This window comes from Suricata suricatta, chromosome 8 (genome assembly GCF_006229205.1).
Source record: "Suricata suricatta isolate VVHF042 chromosome 8, meerkat_22Aug2017_6uvM2_HiC, whole genome shotgun sequence".
Taxonomy (NCBI): domain Eukaryota; kingdom Metazoa; phylum Chordata; class Mammalia; order Carnivora; family Herpestidae; genus Suricata; species Suricata suricatta.
In genome coordinates, this window is record NC_043707.1 from 30,621,041 (window position 1) to 30,640,999 (window position 19,959).

Below are 19,959 nucleotides of genomic sequence, written 5' to 3' on the forward strand. Positions count from 1 at the left end.
CGGACGACGGAAGTGGTTCTCCGGCCCTACCAGTGGGCCATGGAGGCGGTGGCACAGTAGCGACCTAGGTGTGAGGATTGCTGGGGCGGCGGGCATGGAGGCCGTACTGAACGAGCTGGTGTCTGTGGATGACCTGCTGGTGAGGCCTGGCCCCGAGGGAGGGAGAGGGAATATTCGGACGGGCGGGTCCGGAGGAGAGTGCGACTGGTGCCGGACCCTCTACCCAGCATCAGTTTTGCCTATGGAGGCCGAACTACGGCTCCCGGCATCCTCTGCAGCGTCCGGCCCCTGCCCGGAGGCTCTACTTTGCCCCGGAGGCCAATGGGACTTGTAGTTTCCGGCGTCACCACGCCCCAGAACCGGGGCCTGGCGTCTGGCGTGGAAAGACTGACAAGTTCTGGGTGCGTGCAGGAGTTAGGAGGTCAGGGTGTGGACACCTGTGTTTGAGTGTTCCTTCAGTGACAGGGGACTATAGCGACTACCGTGAAGCTTCATATATTACTCGCCGAAACCGGCACTGTGGTGAGTGCTTTCTGGCGATATCTCAATCTTTGTAACTCTAGAAGGTGGGCACTACTTTTATTCCCATTTAGCGGGTAGGGAAAGGCCCAGAACCAGCGGGTGGGGCTGGTTGGGGGAAGCGGCCACCAACAAGGGACTGCGTGGGCTGTTGTTGAGCAGTTCTGACAGCATGTTTACTGTTCAGCCAGCCTCTCGGGGTCAGCTGCTTCGCGGGCGGTGCCTGGAGCCGTCACCAGGTGGCATCTCCTCTCGGCACCACTAGGGGGAGAGAAGCGGATTAGGGCAGTGTCCGAGAAGACACCCCGCTGCTAAGAAGCAGGATACCTGGATCCCGGGGATGGAGATGGCAGAACCTGGGGTGCCAGACGCCAAAACCCGCTAGGGAAATGTGGCAGAGACTGGGGAAGATGGATTGTAGCTGTGAAATGGACGCACGGGTCCTGGTAGAAAACGATTCGCCCCTTTTCTAAATGACTCCTCTCCTCTCCTGTGGCAGAAGTTTGAAAAGAAATTTCAATCTGAGAAGGCAGGAGGCTCCGTGTCCAAGAGCACGCAGTTTGAGTACGCCTGGTGCCTGGTGCGAAGCAAGTACAATGATGACATCCGCAAAGGCATCGCGCTGCTGGAGGGTGAGGTGCTAGGTTGCCGGACCCTCCCCTTCCCAGCGGCCTTTGGGCTCCTGCCTTCCCGACCCCCAAGGCCTCCTTTTCTTCCTCCATCTCAAGTGCTGGGATCCTTTGTCAACATGGGACCCTGTGGCTGTCACCTCACAGTTATTTTCCAGTAACACACTGCAACAGAGGGTTGCACCAGACAGAATCGTGGCATGTCACTCCCCCAGGACGTGGTAATCTGGCAGTCTGGCCAGGAGAGTCACTTGTCTCAGGTCACACAGCTGATGAATTCATGGCTGAATTGGGACTAGAAGCTCCTGTCCTGTGTGTCCCAGGCCCTTGCTCTTTGCCCCCACCATGCTGCTTATTCAGCAGCAGCTGAAAACCTTTCGTGAGGGTGGCATGGCAGACGTGCAGAAGACCGTCCCCAGTGCCTGCGAGCAGATGGGGTTTTGACTGGGATCCTGTCTCCCGTGGTTTTCCATAGGTCACTGTTTGTCAGCGGCCATACTTGACCTTTAGATTTCTCTGTATCCTGGACCCCCTTTCTCTTGGTCAAGTATTCATGTGTGAGCAAACAGCATGCTAGCAAAGGATGGCTATTGTAAATCTGTAAAAATAAGAATCTTTTTGAATGCAAATAACCTCACCCTGCATTTTCCTCTGGTGCTAATTCGGATTTTTCAGGTTTGCTCTACAGCAGGGCATCCCCGTAGAAAATGTGGTCTCTGACCATCGCCAGTTCTAGCTGAGGAAACAGCAGGCACCCTGGGGAGGATTTATAAACAGGTGCAAAGCTACTTAGCTACAAATTATACAGAAGCCTCTGGGAAGTCACTGATTTAAGATAGAGCCAGGTAGGGTCATTCAGAGAATGCTATTTTAAAGGGGGAGGGAGTGCAGAGTTATTCTAACACCCATCTGGGCAGCAAACAACTGCAGTGAGAACACACAGCGGGCACCTCACGCTTCTCCAGGGCCTCGATTTCCTTTCAGTTCACTTGGATGAACCAGATGTAGTATTGAAACCAGGGTGTTGATCACTGGGGCATTTGGCATTCTGGGTTTGTGCCCCCCAGAACCCTGACTGGGAAACCAAGAATGGCCAGGGCTGAACCGGAAGCTCAGGACTGTGACTTTGACCCAGAGTCATAGAGATTCGGAGAGTGAAGGGGAATTCTGGGACACAGTGTTAGGAAAGGACAGAAGTGATTTTCACCCTCTTCCCTCCATCCTCCCCAGAGCTGCTGCCCAAAGGGAGCAAAGAGGAGCAGCGGGATTATGTGTTCTACCTGGCCGTGGGGAACTACCGGCTCAAGGTAAGCAGGCAGTTCCCCTCCTCCCACCCCTCCCTCCCTAGGTGGGCCATTCCCCTTCGGGGTAGAGCCCTGGCCATCAGGAAGGCCCAAGAGGGCAGTGGGCAGGGGGTGGTTCCAGGTACAGAGGTGCACGGCGGCAGGTCAGGACGCCAAGGGAAAGGGAGAGACAGAAGATCCAAGTGCCGAGGGTGTGGGGAGTGAGGTGACCTCAGGATTGGGGTGCAGCTCCAAGCCACGGTTGTTATCTCCCCCAGTTTATCACCCCCACACAGTTGGGGTTGTTTGTGGACTCTACTCCATTGGGTGGGGCTGGAGAAGGGGAGGAGGTGGAGGGAGAGGGAGGAGCCCCCGGGGCAAGCGAAGGCCCCTCTGACCTGCGGGAGCCCTGGGGGGTGTCTGCTTCCCCCGAGCACAGGAGTATGAGAAGGCGCTGAAGTACGTGCGGGGGCTGCTGCAGACAGAGCCCCAGAACAACCAGGCCAAGGAACTGGAACAGCTTATCGACAAGGCCATGAAGAAAGGTGAAGCCTTCCCCTCTGCCCTCCTCCCTCTGGCTCCCTCCCCCCCTGCTCTCCTGCCGTCCCCCGTGCCTCTCTGCTCTTCGCCAAGTCCTCTTCCTTCCCCCAGGCCTGGGCTCTCTGGTCTCCTTTAATTAATTTATTTATTTATTTATAACTTATATTTGCCCTTCAGGAGACACTTTTGTTTTTTTAATGTTTCTTTATTTTTGAGAGCGTGTGAACAGGGGAAGGGCAGAGAGAGAGAAACCCAGAATCCCAAGACAGGCTCCAGGCTCTGAGCTGTCAGCACAGAGCCCGATGCGGGGCTCGAACTCACAAACTGCGAGACCACCACCTGAGCTGATGTTGGTTAAACCGACTGAGCCACCCAGGCGCCCCCACTCTGGACTCTCTTCAAAGGACCCCCCTCCCATCTCCCCCAAGCGCATCCTACTCAGTCCCTCAGAAGCCTTCCTTTTGCACACCTTGGAGGCCCTCCCCTCATGACCCCAGGGTCGCTGTGGGGGCTGGGCTCCTGAGAGTCTCCCTTTTCCCTTCCGCAGATGGCCTAGTGGGCATGGCCATTGTTGGAGGGATGGCCCTGGGCGTGGCAGGACTGGCTGGACTCATCGGACTTGCTGTATCCAAGTCCAAATCCTAAAGGAGACCGAGCCTCCACCTCTGCCCAGGGATGCGTGGAAGCCTGTGGAGGACACTCGAAGAGTGGGGAGCCCGTCCATCCCTCCAGTCCCTTCTCCTGCACCCCATCACTGTCTTCTGCCTTCAGCCTCCTCTGTCCCAGAGACATGTCTGATAGCCCCAAACCACGTGCTCCAGAATGAGTGTAAATAAAACTGGGCTTTGGCTTGGGAACTGCCGTGTCCGTGTTGAGGAAGGGGCGGGCTCCACTGGATCCAAAGGTGGGGGTCACCCATGGGCCTTTCCTGCTCCAACCCCCCTAGGCTGGTGTGGGGTTTGCCTTTGTCTGCCAAGCTGCCCAGACCCCACCCCCTTCCTTCCTCCCCCTCCCCCAAAGCAGTGGTAGGCAGCACGGGAACACCAGGACACAGGGACATGGGACGGGACGTGGCCTTTGCATGGTGCTAGAATCCTGGGAGAAAGCAGTGACGGCAGGCAGAAGGGAAGAGCTGAGGGGACAGGCCAGGATTTATGTCTCCTGTCTCCTCTGACCTACACAGCTGCCTCTTAGCACACGGAGTTTTCCACACCAGGGGCCCCCCCCACTTAGTTTCCTCCCAAACCTCCGCCCTTCCCTCCCTTTGTCTTCCTGTGCCCCCCTTCCCCCTCCTCTCCAGGGGAGGGGCCGCTGCCCTGGGGCAGGGCTGGGCATTTGTCGTGGACTCATCAGGGTTCTTGAGAAAGCTTGCAAACCCAGGACATCCCAGCTGTTAGGCTCCGAGATGGAAGGTCAGGACCCAGTCCCCACCCAGCCTGCTCTGCCCCACACCCACCCGGTGCCAGGCTCAGTGTGGGCCTGTCTTGCTTCACTGCATACCTCTCGTTCCACAGCCAAGCCAGCCTGGCTCGGGGTGGGGGGGATTGGGGAGGAGGCGCCTGGGGGGAGTGCAGAGGAGCCTGGGGAGGTGGGTGATGGGGGGAGACCCTTCAGCTCTTCTGTGTCTCCTGTGACTCCCTGGGGGTCGCATCGGTTCCTCCTCCCCTCCTGCTGCACTAGCCTGAGGAGAGCCGGAGCTGCCCTGGCCATGGCCTTGAGACAGGAAAGGATGCTGTCTGCACTGGGACAGGTGGGACAGGTGCTCCGCCTCCGCCTGGGGTGAGGGCCTGGCGGTTTCCAAGCCGGCATAATTAATAGAGCTGGTGACAGTTCTGATAACTGACTGCTTAGATTAGCCACGGGATCACGTTCTGGGCCTGTGATTTATTCCCCTTTGGTGGCCTTTGGCAGCAAGATCAAGCTTGTTGCCGAGAGTCAAAGATCAACCCAACAAGGGGGGAAATTCAAGTTCAAGAAGTTGGAAGTCTGGAGAGCAGTGACACACTGGTGGCCTCACCCCAGGCCCTGGCACCCAGAGCCAGGGTGGTCGCCAAGCATGGAGCAGTTCACACTCACAGGGAGCTTTTGATCTGGGGTCACAGCGGTAAGGAAGCTAGTTCTCGTTCACAGGGACAGGAACAGGCCCAGGGGGCTCAGATCCCTGCCCGTGTGGCTCTGGCAAATGGTGGGTCTGGTTTGAATCCAGGCTGGGTGGACTCCAGAGCCATGGGCTCCACCCAGACACCCCGCTCCCTTACTCAGCCTTCATCTTGGCGACTCGATGGCCCAAACCCTCTAGGTCTTTGGAGTTTCTTATATTGTTCTCACCAACATCCAGGAGGGTGGCTCCACTCCCCGGATCCTGCCCCATGGAAGGGCTGTCTGTGGCCACTCTCTGCCTCTCAGTCACCTTCTCTTTCCTTGTCCTTCTCCATTGTCTGGCCCTGGGATGAGAGCTGAGTCAGAGCTGCTTCCCTGCTTCCCCTCGGCTCCCACTGCCTCCCATGGAGGCCCCCCTCAGCCGCATCTGTACATCCGTTGTTGGTCACTCCCATTAGTCCTCTCCGCCCCCCTTATGGGGCGGGGAGCCCAGAGCAGCCCAGAGGCTGGGGGGAGGGGGTGGACTTTTGGCCTGTTCCGTTGATTCCCTCCATCTCCTCGTCAACAGCTGCCCAGCGCTCTGGGCTCACTCCTCTACCCAGACCTTCGGGGAAGCAGGAACCTAGAGAGAGGGCAGGGGACAGAAACCAGGGGGCAGACCTGAGCCCCAGGTTACTGCTGCCCACCACCCCCCCACGCTTTCCCTGTTTCTCCCCAGCCTGCGTTAATACCCCTCCTTAGCCAAAGCCCCTCAAGTTCCTCTGGGGCTCAGCCCCTCCCCTTCTCTGGGGCCCCAGGTGCCCCTCGGGGCCCTGCATCGCACCATGTCGGTGGCCGTGGAGATCTTCGGCTTCTTCATGGCGGCCCTGGGGCTGCTGATGCTGGGGGTGACCCTGCCACACAGCTACTGGCGAGTGTCCACCGTGCATGGGAGCGTCATCACCACCAACACCATCTTCGAGAACCTCTGGTTTAGCTGTGCCACCGACTCCCTGGGAGTCTACAGCTGCCGGGAGTTCCCGTCCTTGCTGGCCCTCTCCGGTATGGGGTGGGGAGAGCTCCGGGGCACAGAGGGAGGTGGGAGGCGGGAGGCGGGAGAGACCCTGGGAGGGTGACCGCTGCCCATGGTCGGGCCTTGGGCACTGTGCTGTTAAGGGAGGTCTGGTCAAGCTCGGGGAGCTGGGAGTGCGGGGGGCAGCCCCAATCTGGAGCGCCGTGGAGACCTCATCCCACGTGTCCCCCTGCCTTAAGGTGACACTCCTAGTGGTTACAAGTGCAGGTACTGGGGCCAGACTTCCCGGCCCAGTTGACCAGCTCCGTGCCTCAGGCAGGTGATGAAAAGAGCTTCGTTTATGCAGTCTGTAAACTCGGGGGGATTAGCACAGGCCCATGGGATGGCTGTGAGTGTGCAGCTAAAGCCTGGTATGTGAGCCTGATACGTTAGCCTGCGTGCACACCGAGTTCACCTTAGCTTTGCCGTGAGAGTGCTGGGGTCCGTGGGGGCGAAGAGGAGGCCCCATCTTGGGTTCTTGGGGTTGAGGCACTTAACGGGCATTGGTGCTACTGCCATAGCGAATTCTAAAGGGCCCTTTTAAAGTGAGTCTCTCCACAGCTCCGAGTGTCTAGTGGAAGTAGCTGCGGTGGGGGGGCGGGTGTGCATGCATGCGTGTGCGTGTGTGTGTGTGTGTGTGTGTGTGTGTGTTCAGCGCTCTCGGGCAGTGGCGTCTTTGAAGTTCTGGGCAGGCTGGAACCTACAGGTCTTTTGGTCCAGAGGGCTCTCCTTGGTGCAGTACCGTGTCCCTGGCTCCCCCTCACCTAACGAGCGGCACCCAGCATCCCTCGGGGGGCTCTCTTCCATAGGACCCATGCCAGAGACCAGGAGAAGAGGACCAGGGCCCTTTTTTGGTGCTGCTCCCACACCCTCCTTGGCGCCATCATGCTCTTTCGGGTCCCCTACCATAGGTGCTGGGCAGTGGATGGAACTAAAGCCAACACTGGGTGTGGCACAGGGCCCCAGGAATGACACAGATGCTCTGCGTGGCTAGGGGGTTTGGGTGGGTCTCTCGTACCCCTACTGTTCCAGAATCTCCTGATGCAGCAGTAGGGGCTTCGTGCCTTCACCCCTCCCTCCAGGATTTGCCATGTGCGGGGCGCTGCTTCCCAAAGCTCCCATAAAAGCTGGGGACCATCTGCACCAGAAGCCCAGAATGCTGGGTAACCAGAAGGGACGTTGGAGCCAGCCAGCTTAGCAGCACTGGCCCTCCCGCCTCACCCATCTCCTCAACCACAGCGCGTGTGAGGAAGGGCCTTTGCAGTGGGCCTGTAAGGGCCCCACTTGGAACTGCTGATGGAGGGGCAAGAGCCTGGCCCAGCACCGGGCGTCATCTGGGCACCGACATAGTGCTAGGTCCCTCCCGCATTCCAGCGCAGTGCCGTCTACAACGCTAGTAACCTCATTTCCTTGTTCCACCGAAGCTGGAAAACTACAAGCCCAAGCGTTAACCTGCCCACAGTCCCACAGGTGGTAGGCGCGCTGGAACCCAGGCTGGCGGCTACTTCCAAGGCCACTCTGGTCCCCGAGAAGGGTCCTGACTGTCATTTAATCCCCCACAGCTGCCCAGCCCACACTCCTTCGCAGCTGATCAATAATCTCTCCTTTGTCTACCACAGCCATCTGGGGGTCCAGGGCTAGTCAGCCCCAGATAGAGACGGGTACAGAGAGAACACGGGGTAGGAGGAAGGGCGGGAACCCCAGAGGGAGTGGCTGGGAATGAGAAAGTGCTCCCAGAGAACTTTGTCCCTCCTCTCTACCCACCAACTCCGTGCCACTTCACATCCTCCTGGCAGGGACCCAGCATCTTCAGCACCAGTGGCACTGCCCCACCCAGGAAAGGGGAGCAAGGTCCTTGGGGTGGTTGGCAAGTATCAGAGAGAAGGGGGGGACAGGAAGGAAGCTGACCATTTCCTTCTTCTTTGAGAAAGGGGAACCTGAGGCGCCAAACGTATATGAGCTAAATGGGCTTGGATTGGTCCTGCGCCCAGATATCCCATTTTCCAGGTCAGAACCTGCCCTCACCCAGTAACCCACAGGCAACTGCTGCCCCCTACAGGCTGCTGCAGGAGAAAGCTCAGTTCCTGACGTCTGAGAGTTGTGCCCTGTGGGACCTAGAGAGAAGCAGTGTGGGGCAGGGGCTGAGTACTCAGCTGCAATTTCTGTCCTTCAGATAGAGCAGTGGTTCTCAACCAGAGGTGATTTTGTCCCCCAGGGGTCATTTGACAATGTCTGGACATTTTGATTGTCTCTCTTGGGGGACATCTAGTGGGTAGAGGCCAAGGGTGCTGCCAAACATCCCACACGGCACAGGATGGGCCCCCAGACCACAGCATTGTCTGGCCAAAGTGTCAGTAGTGCCAAGGAAGACAGCCTGTAAGAAAGTGCGCAGAAGCCAGGGGCGGAGGGGCGGGGCCTTGAGGTGAGCTCCTAGGAAGGAGGGGGTGTCACCGCTTCAGCTGAATAGGGCCCAAAAGGGAAGGACAGGACTTGAGGGCCCTTATGGACTGAGACCTGAGCAGGGGCTGGTCGTAAGGGGCTCGCTCAGTTATGGGGAGGGGGTGAAGAGGCCAGCTTAGGGACCCATGGCTGCGCCCCACCTCCCCAGGGTACCTCCAGGCCTGCCGGGCGCTCATGATCACCGCCATCTTCCTGGGCTTCCTGGGCCTCTTCCTAGGCATGGTGGGGCTGCGCTGCATCAACATCGGGAGCCTGGAGCTCTCCAGGAAGGCCAAGCTGGCAGCCACCGCAGGGGCCCTACACATACTGGCTGGTAATCGGGGGAAGGAGAGCCCTGCGTTGTCGTGGGGGGTTGAGAGTGGCGCCAATGGAGCTGGGTTCCCTGTCACCTCCAGCTCCCACTCCTACCCCATTGCCCTTCCTGCTCACCCCAGCTTCACTCCCCACATCAATCATCAGCAATGTTTCTTGAGCCCTCACTGGGAAGCAGGCATGAGCGAGGTGTGAGAGGGACCCCAAAGGTGAGTGAGTGTCTGTCCCCCAGAGACTGCAGCCTGGCTGGGGTGCCCGGCCAGCACACTGCGCACCGTGACGCCTTTCCAGCCTATAGAACATCTGCCTGCACCACCTCACTGCAAGCCTGGGAGGTGGGGGGGTGGGGGGGGTCTTGCCCTGTTCTTCAGATGTGGGAACGGGCTCAGAAAGCTCAGGTGACTTACTGGAGGAGCCCCCAGACAGCGGGCAAGGCTGGTCCTGTAGTCCAGGGGTCTCATTGGCCTCAGGCCTTCACTGCGCTGAGTGACAAAGGCAGGTCGCAGGCTCTGGGGGGTTGGGGAGGCCAAAGGAAAGGGGCGCTGGGGTGGGCTTTGCGGGAGGATTGCCAAGGCAGCAGGACTCTCCAGGATGGGTAGGATTTGGATGGACAAGATTTGGATGGGCAGATTCCAAGTGAGACAACGATGTGATCAAGATGCTAGGCAGGAAAGGCAGAGTGTGGGAGACTAGGCAAGAAAGAGGGGCTGCGGTTGGGACCCTAGGACAAAGGTCATGAGCTAGAGAGGGCAAAAGAAAGGGAGGGAGTGCAACTTGCTCTTGGACTTGAGGATGCCCCACTCCCCGCGTCCAGATCTCGGGGTTGCCCCCCCTCACCCCCCACCCCCGTGTGGCGCACCCAGGTCCCTTCCTCCTCTGGGCCTGGGGCGCGAGCGCCGCCCTCCACTCCCTCCCCAGGTTTCTGCGGGATGGTGGCCATCTCCTGGTACGCCTTCAACATCACCCAGGAATTCTTTGACCCCTTGTATCCAGGGACCAAGTAAGTGTGGGAGCCCCGCCCTGGGGGTCAGTGAGTGGGACTCGGCCCTCACTTTCCCGGTCCGCAGGTACGAGCTGGGCCCCGCTCTCTACCTGGGCTGGAGCGCCTCCCTGCTCGCCATCCTGGGCGGTGTCTGCCTGGCCTCCACCTGCTGCCGCACTCCCGACGCGGACCCGGCCCCCAGGTAAGGGCAGGGCGCAGGGGATGAGGGGGAGGGGCGGGAGCGCGGTAGCCCCTCCGCTGACCCAGGCCCCTCCGACCCAGGCTCCCCTACGAGGCCTCCGCGGTGCGGTCCCCCAGCCTCGCCGCCCGCCTGCACCCCGCGGTCTCAGAGGAAGAAGGCGACAGCAGCTTTGGCAAATATGGGAAGAACGCTTACGTGTAGGAAGCCTGTGGACCCCGTACCCCCGCAACTGCCCTCAGGGCGAGAGGCTCCCCCGAACCCCGGGCTGCAGGCCACGCCCCGACTCCGCCCCGTGTCCTGAAGCCACGCCCGGCTCTGACCACGCCTCCAGCCCCTGGGACCTTCGTCTGACCAAGTCTGACCAAGAACCGCTTCCTGAGAACAAACCTTGGACTCCTGAGGCAGGACCTTCTGGGGCTGGGCTCTGGTTGTTTAAGGGAGCAGAGGTATCCCTGACTGTTTGTATTCTGTATAATCCCTGCAGAAATAAATTTGTACTGTGAACTGTTCAGGGTTTGAGGGTGTCATGTTCAGTGTCATGAAGTGGCTGGCCAAGCGAGGTTTGGGGGGAGTGGCCCCCAGGGTCGTCTCAGTTCTTGGACCCCAGGCTGTCACCTGTCCCTCTATCACCTTTGGACTGCCACATCCGGAAAAGAGAGGGCGGGTTGCAAGTGATTTCAAGAGTGGGGCACCCATGGTTACTGCCAAGAGTCATCAAGGAGCAGCCGTGGTAAGACCCACCTTGAGGAAACTGAAAATGGCAGAGACATCCCCTGACCGGCCCGGGAAGACAAGTCACCCTCTTTATTCTCAGTCTTTCTCACAGCAGTACAAGGAGACAACTGGTCTTGAACACTCGCTTTAACTGTGCCTACGAGTGGACATCACAAACTGATGAGCCCGTTGAAATTGTGTCAAATCAACCAGGTCTGGTACAGGCAGATTTTTCTGGGGCAAGGTCCAATAACTTCTAGAAAAGTCTCTGAATGTCTCTTCACAGAGGCTTGCATATTGGTGGTGTGTGTCTGACCTGATGGTGTCCAGCTTGGACATGGCACTGGGCTGCAGGCTGCCTTGGAACAGCCCAGTGGGAGATAGGGAAACGAGGCCACAAGAGAGGGGCCTGGCATCCGATGGAAGGAGAGACACAAGCCTCCGCCGCCCTCCTCGTGCCTCGTCCTGGCATTTGGCTGGCACACTGTCCTGTTTAATCCTCCCATGGCCTGGGCAGTGGCTGGAAGAGGGTCGGAGAGGAAAAGTGACCTGTCCATGCTACGCAGTTAGTAACCAGTACACTCAGGATCTGTCCAAGACTGAAGACACAAGTGGCCTGCTTCCCGGAATTTTTGGCTTTCCAAACTCATTCCCGTCAACTGAATCAGCCCGTCATTGAAGGCTTCAGGGCCTTCCAGTCCCTAGCGTCAGCCTCTTCCGCCCGTGTGCCCAGGAGGAAACTGTGCTCCATCACACGTCACCGGGTCAGCCTCTACAAGCTTTCGGCACAGTGTAGATTTCCCAAAGACCTGGGTGAAGACCAATCTCCCCAGCACAGGGAGCCGGCAAAAATTGTTCAAGGCTTTCCTTAGGGAAGTGTGCTTTCAACTGGGGGTGTCCAGCGATCCCTTCCTAGAGAATGTCAATGGAGGACTCCAGGAGTCACTTAGCTCAGAGCAGCGGGAAGCCATTGGGTCCGGCTCTGTGCTATCATGGTCAGTTGGGGAAGGCTGAGTGTGTCCCTGAGTAGACAAATCTTACACCAGGCAGAATCTAGGTGATTCTTTTTCTATCAGCAAAATATGAAATGAAGCCAGTGAATTTAGGAAAGAAACCAAAGAGATGGTGCCAGCTCAGTGCGAATCTAACAGAAGTTCCAATGCAGGAGGCCACGGTGAAGCGCTGGTTTCTCAGCCAAAAAACAGTATTTTCTTCTATTTCCTTCCTTCCTCTTTTTTCTTTTTTTAAAGTTTATTTATTTGACAGAGAGAGCACATGCAACTGGGGAGGGGCACAAGGAGAGGGAGAGAGAATCCCAAGCAGGCTCTGTACTGTCAGCCCCAATGTGAAGCTCAAACTCCCGGACTGCGAGATAATGACCTGAGCCAAAATCAAGAGTTGGCCACTTGACTGACTGGGCCACCCAGGTGCTACTCTATTTTCTTTCTTGCATGTACTTCTTAAGTAAGCTCCATGCCCAATGGGGAGCTTGAACTCACAACCCAGAGATCAAGAGTCACGTCCTCTACTGACTGAGCTAGTAAGGTGCCCCCTTACATGTACTTCTCGATGGAGAGGAAAATAGAAAGGTTAGGGCCTAGGAAAGTCTCCCCTCATGGGAGGGAGACACTAAATTTAGGCCAGAAGTTAGAAGCCAGCAAACTGGATTCTTGGTGTCCCCATTACTACTGCTTCCTAACTATCCCAAGGCTCAGCAGCATAAACCATTTGGTTACACACACTGACTCTGCGGGTCAGGAATTTGGAGCATGGCAGGGATGGCTTGTGTCTGCCCCATGATGGTGGGATGCAGTCATGGAGGCTCAAACAGTCTCGGGTGGTCTCATGCCTGGGCATCTCCACTATCGGGATGAAGCCTGGGCTGGAATGGCTTGAAGGCTGGACTCAGCCACCTGCGTGTGGCCTCTCTGTGTAGCCAAGGCTTCCTTACAGCAAGGGGGCTTCAGGATGGTTGGATTCCTTGGATTTTTCTCTTTCTCTGCCTCTCCCTTTCTCTCTTTCCTTCCTTTCTCTTTAGTAGGCTCCACATTCCAGCGTGGAGCCCAACATGGGGCTCAAACTCACAACTCTGAGATCAAGACTTGGACACCTAACCTACGGAGCCATCCAGGCACCCGGAGGATGGGTGGATTTCTTCCATGGTGGCTGAGGGATCCAAAAATCAAGTGTCCTTTTACCTCTTATCAGCTATCTTTGAATGTCACATGGTCTCACCTCTGCCATCCTGTACTGGTTGAAGTAGTCAGAAGTCTGCCCAGATCCCAGGGGAAGGGGACAAAGACCCTACCTTTTGGTCAAAGGAGTCAAAACAACGTACAGCTATCTTTGAGACTACTGTACTTGGGGCTGTCCTCACCCCGTGTCCCCACCACCATTCAGCTTGGAGCGGTCACTGACACCACGATCCAACCTCCAGAGAAAGGGCAGGCAGCTTCTCAGGAAGCACCTGGAACATCTGAGCCCGCTGTAGGAAAGTCCCAAGAGGGGGGAGGAGAGCCTACGAAGGTGCCTAGCATTGGATTTGCTGGATCTCATTCATACCTCATGGAAGTTACTGGTTCAAAAAACACTTCCTACACATCTGCTCTGCTAAGCCCCAACAGGGCACAGGGCCTTAAGACAACAACTCCAAGAAGCTTACAAGCTCATAGCACACAATCCACTTAGAGGAGGCCTGAGTGTAAGAAGCTTTACCACCACCCAAGAATTAGAGCACCAAAGGCCGCCAAGAAGAGAGGCCTCTGTATCGTGAACTCCCCCATGCCTCCAGAAATGTCTGGGTTTTCTCGGATACTAGTAATTTCACACACGGCAGCCGCTGGTAACAGCGGCCTCCTCGGGACTACTGCTCCTTAGAGCGGCAGCACCAAGGACGAGGGCTGATCTCATCACTAGGTTAAGTACCAGAGGACGAAGGTGGGGGGGGTGGCTCCTCCCTCCGGCTCCTCCAGTGCTCCACCCCCACCCCTCACTCCTCTTCCCCGTCAACCAGTCCTGGCTGTGCTCAAATGATACTCAGGAGAACTACGGAAACAAAAAGCAAATGCAAATGCACTGAATCCACCACCAAAACATGACATAAAGTGGCAGCCAAGGAATGCGGAGATGTGAGCATGGCAGGAGAATGGGGCAAAATCTTCCACGGTCAGGGATCCCAGAGAGACAGACAGTGGGAGGAGTGACTGACAAGACAGAAGGAAAACCCACAGCGCAGTGAGGAGCACAGAGACCCACAACCCTCATCCCCAAATCACAACGTGACTAAAGAGGCAGGCTCCTCGTCACATGAGACCTTTTATTACAACGGCACGCTGAGGGCCCAGCCCACTTCCCTGCAAAGAGCCCCCGGACTCGGACTGGTCTTCCCTGGTAGATAGGACTCAGCCTTGCTGGGCGAGCGAACGGCTGCTCTCTCGGTCCAGAAGAGCACCTCTCCCCTTGGTCAAGCCCTCTCCGAGGCTGAGGTGATGCACAGGGGGTCTTTCCCTCTGGGAACACCCAGGTTCACACAGTCCACTTTAGGCACCTGCAGGCCGAGGAAGCCCAGGAGGAGGAGAGGTCCCGGGAGTCGGGGGGATAGGAAGGGGAGGATGTGAGCCCAGGGGGAGGTGCCAAGCTCACCTGGTCTCCTGGTGGGTACCCAGACAGCGCACAGTGCAGTACCGGGCACCACAGCTGACGCAGGTGTACGGGGACGGGAAGCCGCAGACGGCACAGAAGGGGCGCTGGGGTCGGGACGGGGGGCCCGCACAGGCCGTCAGATAGTTGGGGCCCTCAGCCACACTCAGGTTCTGCAGAGACAAGGGCAAGGCTCCACACCTCCTCCACCCACCCACGTGGCACACACCTACCCGGGACAAGGGCCTCTGAGGCCCCGACCTCCCCTGTGGGGCCCTCCCAGCCTCCGGGACTGTGACCTCTCACCTGCTCCTCTAACAAGGCCTGAAAGTTCTTTCGGAAGCGAAGTTTAAAATGATCGCCTCGGGTTTTCTTCTTTTTCTTTCCTACAGGTGAAAAGCAATTATAGTTGGCCCTTGAACAACACAGGGGTTGGGGCCCCGGCCCCTTCCACGCAGTCCAAGACCTGTGTATAACTCTAGACTCCCCGAAAACGTCAAATAGCCTACTGGTGGCCAGAAGCCTTTCTGGTAAGATAAACAGTCAGTTGGTTAACATGTGTTAACACATGTATTATATACTGTATTCTTTAAACAGCACTAGGGAAAACAAAATATTAAGCAAACCATAAGGGGGGATGGTGCCTGGGCGGCTCAGTCAGTTAAACACCCAACTCCCGGTTTCGGCTCAGGTCATGATCTCACAGTTTCGTGGGGTTCCAGCCCCGCGTCAGGCCCTGTGCTGGCAGTACAGAACCTGCCTGGGAGTCTCTCCATCCCTCTCTCTGCCCCTCTCCCGCTCACACTGTCTCCATCGCTCTCAAAAATAAACAAACACTAAAAAAGAAAGAAAATCATAAGGGAGACAAATATATTTCCAGCACCCAAATGTAAAAATCCCACGTACTAGGGACCCACGCAGTTGGAACCCATGCTGCTCAAAGGTCAACTGTGGTTATTTGGCACGTGCCAAGAAAGACACCATTATTCTCGACACACACGTGTCCACTCCCTGCGTGCACACTCACTTGGGTCTGAGTCGGCCTCTCTCTCTACTGTGTGTCCCCGTCTCTCCTGCCCCCCGCTTCTCTGACCTGTGCCTACATTCCTCTCCACGCTCCCCTAAGTCCAAGGCTTTACGTCAGAGCCGCCTGCGCTCTCAGAGCTCAGCTCCTCCATGTTCTTTACTCTACATGTGCTAGAGGAAGGTGACGTAGAGGAGTGAGCAGCCAGCTCATGGTGACAGAAACCAGTTCCTGGCAGAGCCAGAGGGGCTCCTCTGTCATCTGCCCCCACCCCCCCACCCCCCCAGCCCGATGTCCCTCTACAATCTTTCTCCAGGCAGACCCCTCCCCTTTCCTTTGGCCTTGCCTCCCCAGTCCGGTCCTCCCTCCATCCACCTCACCGGTGTCTGCATCGTCATCAAACTGAGGCAGCCTTTTGCCTAGCTGGGGGAGTCCCGCATGAGGGTCGTCCTGGAAGTTGTCATTCTCCAAGGCCTCGAGCTGCCTGTTGATGCGGCGCTGTCTGGCGGCCCGGTCAAGCACCCGCCGCTGTCCAGGGTCCTGGGAGCGAACTGGAAGGGGCAGAGCCAGGGAGTCATGAAGGCGCAGGACGAGAGAAGCTGGGGTGGCCTTGGTTCCGGGAAGCATGTGGACAGAGCCAAAGCTGTCTGATGTCACCCAAGTCACCAAACCCTTGGCCCCTGTACCTTCTCCCAATATTTTAGCCCCTGTGGTTTGCCTTCCTCCTGGCTAACAAGGCTGTCATGCCTATTTTCTATCCCTTTGGCCCCGGCCTTTCCTCCCAATCCCCAGATCCAGCTAATGAGACGCCTCCTGGAGACCTCTCACTGCTAGCAAAAATCACACTGTACACCCAGAGCTTACAGCCTCCAATGGCCCTTCATGCACTTAGCCGTCATGCTCGGAAATCTCATTTTCTACTTCAAAGGTCACAGGCCACCTACATGTAGAAATGTTCATCTTCCAGCCCACCCTCAAACATAACTGCATGGGCACTCACCTTCACTCCATTCCAAGAGGATGTACCCCCCTCCACTAAGTCCCACTGCCAAACCCAACCCTTCACCTCCAGCTCAAGTCCTTCCCTCCCTCCTGTGTCTTCAAAACCTCTTCCCCAACAGGGACTTTCGCTTTGCTGGAAAAACCTGCCAGACCCTCACATGTCGACCCAAATTCACTTGTCTTTGAGAGAAATGCCCAGGGGATGTTTCGCTTCCTCACCTCCCATCTAAATGACTCCCATTCAGTGGGAGCCACTGACACTCTGGTGGTGCCGTAGGGCCAAACCCAGGGTGTATTTCTAACATCTTCCATTTACTACACCCTCAGACTGTACTGACTAACTCCCTCCGGTGGAAAGAATCCCTTCATTTGCTTCCCGGGCGTGACTTCAGGTTTTTCTGATGGTCAAAGACACTCAGTGAATGCATTTGATGAAGAAAGAGACATTTTGTGTAGAATTATCTGATCCCATTGAACAGCTGGGAGGTAAGAAGACAGAGGTTTAATATGGTGAGGTCAATGGGGCACCTGGGTGGCTCGGTCAGGCAAGCACCCAACTCTTGATCTCAGCTCAGGTCATGATCTCACGGTTTGTGGACTCAAGCCCTGCATTGGGCTCTGTGCTGACAGCACAGAGCCTGCTTGGAATTCTCTCTCTTTCCCTCTCCCTCTGCCCCTACTCCACCCGTGCTCACTCGCTCGCTCTCTCAAAATAAAATAAAATAAAATAAAATAAAATAAAATAAAATGGTGAGGTCAGCAGGTGACTTCCTGCACCAACTGAGCCAGTTGTGAGCTCAGGAGAAGGTTCAGGATTGAAGAGAACCACTCTTTGGAGTCATTTGCTTTTGAGTGAGTTAGACACCTATGTTTGGGTTTAAAATCCCAGGAAGAGAGAGCAGACTCAGAAAGAGATGGGGACAGCCCTCGCCTTAGAGGCCAAAGAGGAGGCCACATGACAGGCTTTGAGGAGTAGCCAGAGATGGCCCCATCGACACTGCAGCTCCAAATTTAAAATCTTCCCATCCAAGTCTGCTTCTCCTCCTGTAATCTTTAAACAGAACTATCTACACAAAGATCCTAAACAAGAAACCTAGGAGCTATTATTTTAAGCCTCTCTCTTTGTCAGGGTCTGACAACTCTACCCAAAATTCTCTCTTTACTCACTGAACAAATATTTATTGAGTGCCTGTAACCATAATAGCAGCTTCGGCACAATTGGCTAAGACTGGGCATGCACTATGAGCCAGACACTATGCCAAGCTCTTTTTGTAAGAGCCTTAATTCTTTATCAACCCTAGGAGACAGATATCACTATCATCCCCAGTTTACTCAAGTTCAGAGGTTAAGAAACGTGTCCAAAGCTCATGTAGCTGGTACATGGTTTGGGAAGAACCCAGAACTGCCCAGCTCTGAATCACTGCGTACTGCCTCCCTTCCAAGTGCCAGGCAGTGCCCTTGGCCCTGGGAATACAGGAGCTTACAGTCGAGGAGGGATGATCAAACACACGAGCAAGGCAGAGCACAGTGTATGTTAGCACATGGAAGTATACAGTGCTACAGAGTACATGCCAGAAACAACTAACTGGCCTTGGGCTAGTCAGAAGATTTTCCAGAGGAAAATAAGTAGTCTAGGTTGAGATCTGACTGATGAATAGAAATTACCTTGATTGGGGAAGAGAAAAGGGTGCTTCATGCCTTCATACTAGCAGAGGAGAAAGCCTGGATGGCAGACTGGGTGCCTTCAATAAAGTATAAAAAGTTCAGTATGGCTGGTAATATAAAGCATATGGGGGAGGGGGTGCTGTGTGGATATAAAGTCATGCCAACTGTTGAGAGTCTAACTTGTAAATGTCTAAAGGACTTTGGATTTGGGGATTTATAGTGAGAGTGATGGAGATCCAGCAAAGAGTTTAAGAAAGGGCTGACAGGATCAGACTTATTTATTTATTTTAATCTTTTTTTAAACTTATTTATTTTTGAGAGACAGAGCGTGAATAGGGGAGGGGCAGAGAGAAAGAGACAGAGAATCTGAGGCAGGCTCCAGGCTCTGAGCTAGCCGTCAGCACAGAGCCCACGCGGGGCTCGAACCACAAACCGTGAGGTCATGACCTGAGCCAAAGATGGACGCTCAACCGACTGAGCCACCCAGGTGCCCCCAGGATCAGATTTATTAAAAGTCAATCTGGCAGAGTGTTCCACCCACATCACTTATGGGAACTACTCGATGGCTCCCTAATTGGCCTTCCAGCCTCTAGACCTGCACCGTGCAATACGGTAGTCACTACTCACATGTGGTTAGTTAAGTTTGATGTAGCTTAAGTAAGTTTAAATAAAAATTAAAATTCAGGTCCTCCATGGCACTAGCCACATTTCACATGCTCAACCCCCACATGTGGCTAAAGGCTGCCACATTACACGGTACTGATTAAGATCATTCCCATCATTCCAGAAAGTTCCGCTGTACAGCGCGGCTTTGCATTGAAGCCAGAACTGCCTCTCTAAAAGATAAATCTCTTTCGGTCACTTCCCTGCCTTAAGAGAGGCACTCCCCTCTCCATAGAATTCAAACCCTCTGGCGGTATACAAAATGCCTTTCAAGTGTACCTTTCCTCAACCCTTCAGACTCTATTCCTCCGCAAGCCCCGAACTGTGAACTTGGCCCCCTAAGCGACTTGCTTTTTCTTGCTTTCCTGCCTTTACACGCGCCGTTTACACTGTCCGGAATGAGCCTCGCAGCACCTGCACGGAGCGAAACCGTAACTCGACTTTTAAAGCTTCAATCCAAGCGTTTTCCCCCTCCCAGCCTTCCCGGTCCCCTGCATCCCAGAAGCTAGGTTAGGTGCCACTCCTCCCCGCGCCCAGTAGCTGTGTACCCTTCTGCCATCGCACTGAAGCGCAATGGCAGATCTGCGTGTCTGTCCCCCTCCCAGAAAGCCAGTTTTTGGACGACAGGGATCTTCTGACTCTCTCCAACCCCAGCGCCCGTCGTGGAGCAGACATCAATTAACCATGAACGGATGGTCTGAGGGGCCACCCCAACTCCCAGGGCCCGAGGGCCGCGGAAGGGATTTGAGACTATCCTAGGCTGGGCTGGGATTTGGGAGGTGGTAAGTGGCCAAGAGGCCGGGGCTCACATACCCGAAGTTTTCTTCTCCACCATTTCCACAACACAGCTGAAGGAAGAGCCGACTGCGCACGCGTGCTATACCACGCTCTGTGGAAGGAGTGCCGTCACTTCCGGCAGCGCATGCTTTTGCGCGTGCGCAGAATTATCGCACTAAAATTCCAAGAGCTTCCACCCATTACGTGATGTTCCCTAGGAGACGAGAAAGCTTTCCGCCATATTTTATAGGGGCAAAACAATTTCCGGCCTCAGGGTGGCTGTGTATTTTGTGGGGCCCCCTACATGGATCATTTTAAAGTAGTACCAGTGGTCTTTTGAGAAAAGTTATTTTCCTTTGGTCGTCCTTCTGATGATGCATCACAAAGGCAGTCCCTG

At 55.9% G+C, this 19,959-nt stretch overlaps 3 protein-coding genes and 1 long non-coding RNA gene across 8 annotated transcripts; 2 read left to right on the forward strand and 2 right to left on the reverse strand.

Moving 5' to 3' along the window:
* FIS1 (fission, mitochondrial 1) lies at positions 1-3,828 on the forward strand. Its single transcript, XM_029947443.1, has 5 exons — positions 1-139; positions 1,019-1,151; positions 2,379-2,455; positions 2,871-2,976; positions 3,519-3,828. Exons 1-5 carry the CDS (start codon positions 95-97, stop codon positions 3,614-3,616), a joined length of 459 nt encoding a protein of 152 aa, XP_029803303.1. The 5' UTR covers positions 1-94; the 3' UTR covers positions 3,617-3,828.
* A 758-nt stretch (positions 3,829-4,586) lies between these two features.
* CLDN15 (claudin 15) lies at positions 4,587-10,366 on the forward strand. 5 transcript variants are annotated; one of them, XM_029947439.1, is made up of 5 exons: positions 5,590-6,112; positions 8,731-8,895; positions 9,888-9,894; positions 9,962-10,078; positions 10,159-10,366. In XM_029947439.1, exons 1-5 carry the CDS (start codon positions 5,896-5,898, stop codon positions 10,277-10,279), a joined length of 627 nt encoding a protein of 208 aa, XP_029803299.1. In that variant the 5' UTR covers positions 5,590-5,895; the 3' UTR covers positions 10,280-10,366. The 5 variants fall into 5 exon arrangements, with proteins under 5 accessions (XP_029803300.1, XP_029803301.1, XP_029803299.1 ...); XM_029947438.1 differs by having other exon boundaries at positions 5,591-6,112; positions 9,813-9,894; XM_029947442.1 differs by lacking the exon at positions 8,731-8,895 and having other exon boundaries at positions 5,592-6,112; positions 9,813-9,894.
* On the reverse strand, positions 4,812-9,209 carry LOC115298528. Its single transcript, XR_003911779.1, has 2 exons — positions 5,895-9,209; positions 4,812-5,693 (listed from the first exon to the last, which is right to left on the reverse strand). It is a non-coding gene; the product is annotated as an uncharacterized LOC115298528 (long non-coding RNA).
* Positions 10,367-14,088: 3,722 nt separating the features above from the next.
* Positions 14,089-19,706, reverse strand: ZNHIT1 (zinc finger HIT-type containing 1). The gene is made up of 5 exons (XM_029948186.1): positions 19,599-19,706; positions 15,836-16,006; positions 14,738-14,817; positions 14,435-14,604; positions 14,089-14,339 (listed from the first exon to the last, which is right to left on the reverse strand). Exons 1-5 carry the CDS (start codon positions 19,618-19,620, stop codon positions 14,318-14,320), a joined length of 465 nt encoding a protein of 154 aa, XP_029804046.1. The 5' UTR covers positions 19,621-19,706; the 3' UTR covers positions 14,089-14,317.
* Positions 19,707-19,959: the final 253 nt, after the last annotated feature.

Bases quoted from the DNA above. Each gene is read 5' to 3' on its own strand.
- FIS1 (XM_029947443.1), top strand. From the start codon at position 95: ATGGAGGCCGTACTGAACGAGCTGGTGTCTGTGGATGACCTGCTG. The intron at 140-1,018 runs GTGAGGCCTGGC...CTCCTGTGGCAG, and splicing joins TGTCTGTGGATGACCTGCTG to AAGTTTGAAAAGAAATTTCA. The intron at 2,977-3,518 runs GTGAAGCCTTCC...TCCCTTCCGCAG, and splicing joins CGACAAGGCCATGAAGAAAG to ATGGCCTAGTGGGCATGGCC.
- CLDN15 (XM_029947438.1), top strand. From the start codon at position 5,896: ATGTCGGTGGCCGTGGAGATCTTCGGCTTCTTCATGGCGGCCCTGGGG. The intron at 8,896-9,812 runs GTAATCGGGGGA...CTCCCTCCCCAG, and splicing joins GGCCCTACACATACTGGCTG to GTTTCTGCGGGATGGTGGCC. The intron at 10,079-10,158 runs GTAAGGGCAGGG...CCTCCGACCCAG, and splicing joins GACGCGGACCCGGCCCCCAG to GCTCCCCTACGAGGCCTCCG.
- ZNHIT1 (XM_029948186.1), bottom strand. From the start codon at position 19,620: ATGGTGGAGAAGAAAACTTCGG. The intron at 14,605-14,737 runs GTGAGAGGTCAC...TTGTCTCTGCAG, and splicing joins AGGCCTTGTTAGAGGAGCAG to AACCTGAGTGTGGCTGAGGG. The intron at 14,340-14,434 runs GTGAGCTTGGCA...CTCGGCCTGCAG, and splicing joins GGTACCCACCAGGAGACCAG to GTGCCTAAAGTGGACTGTGT.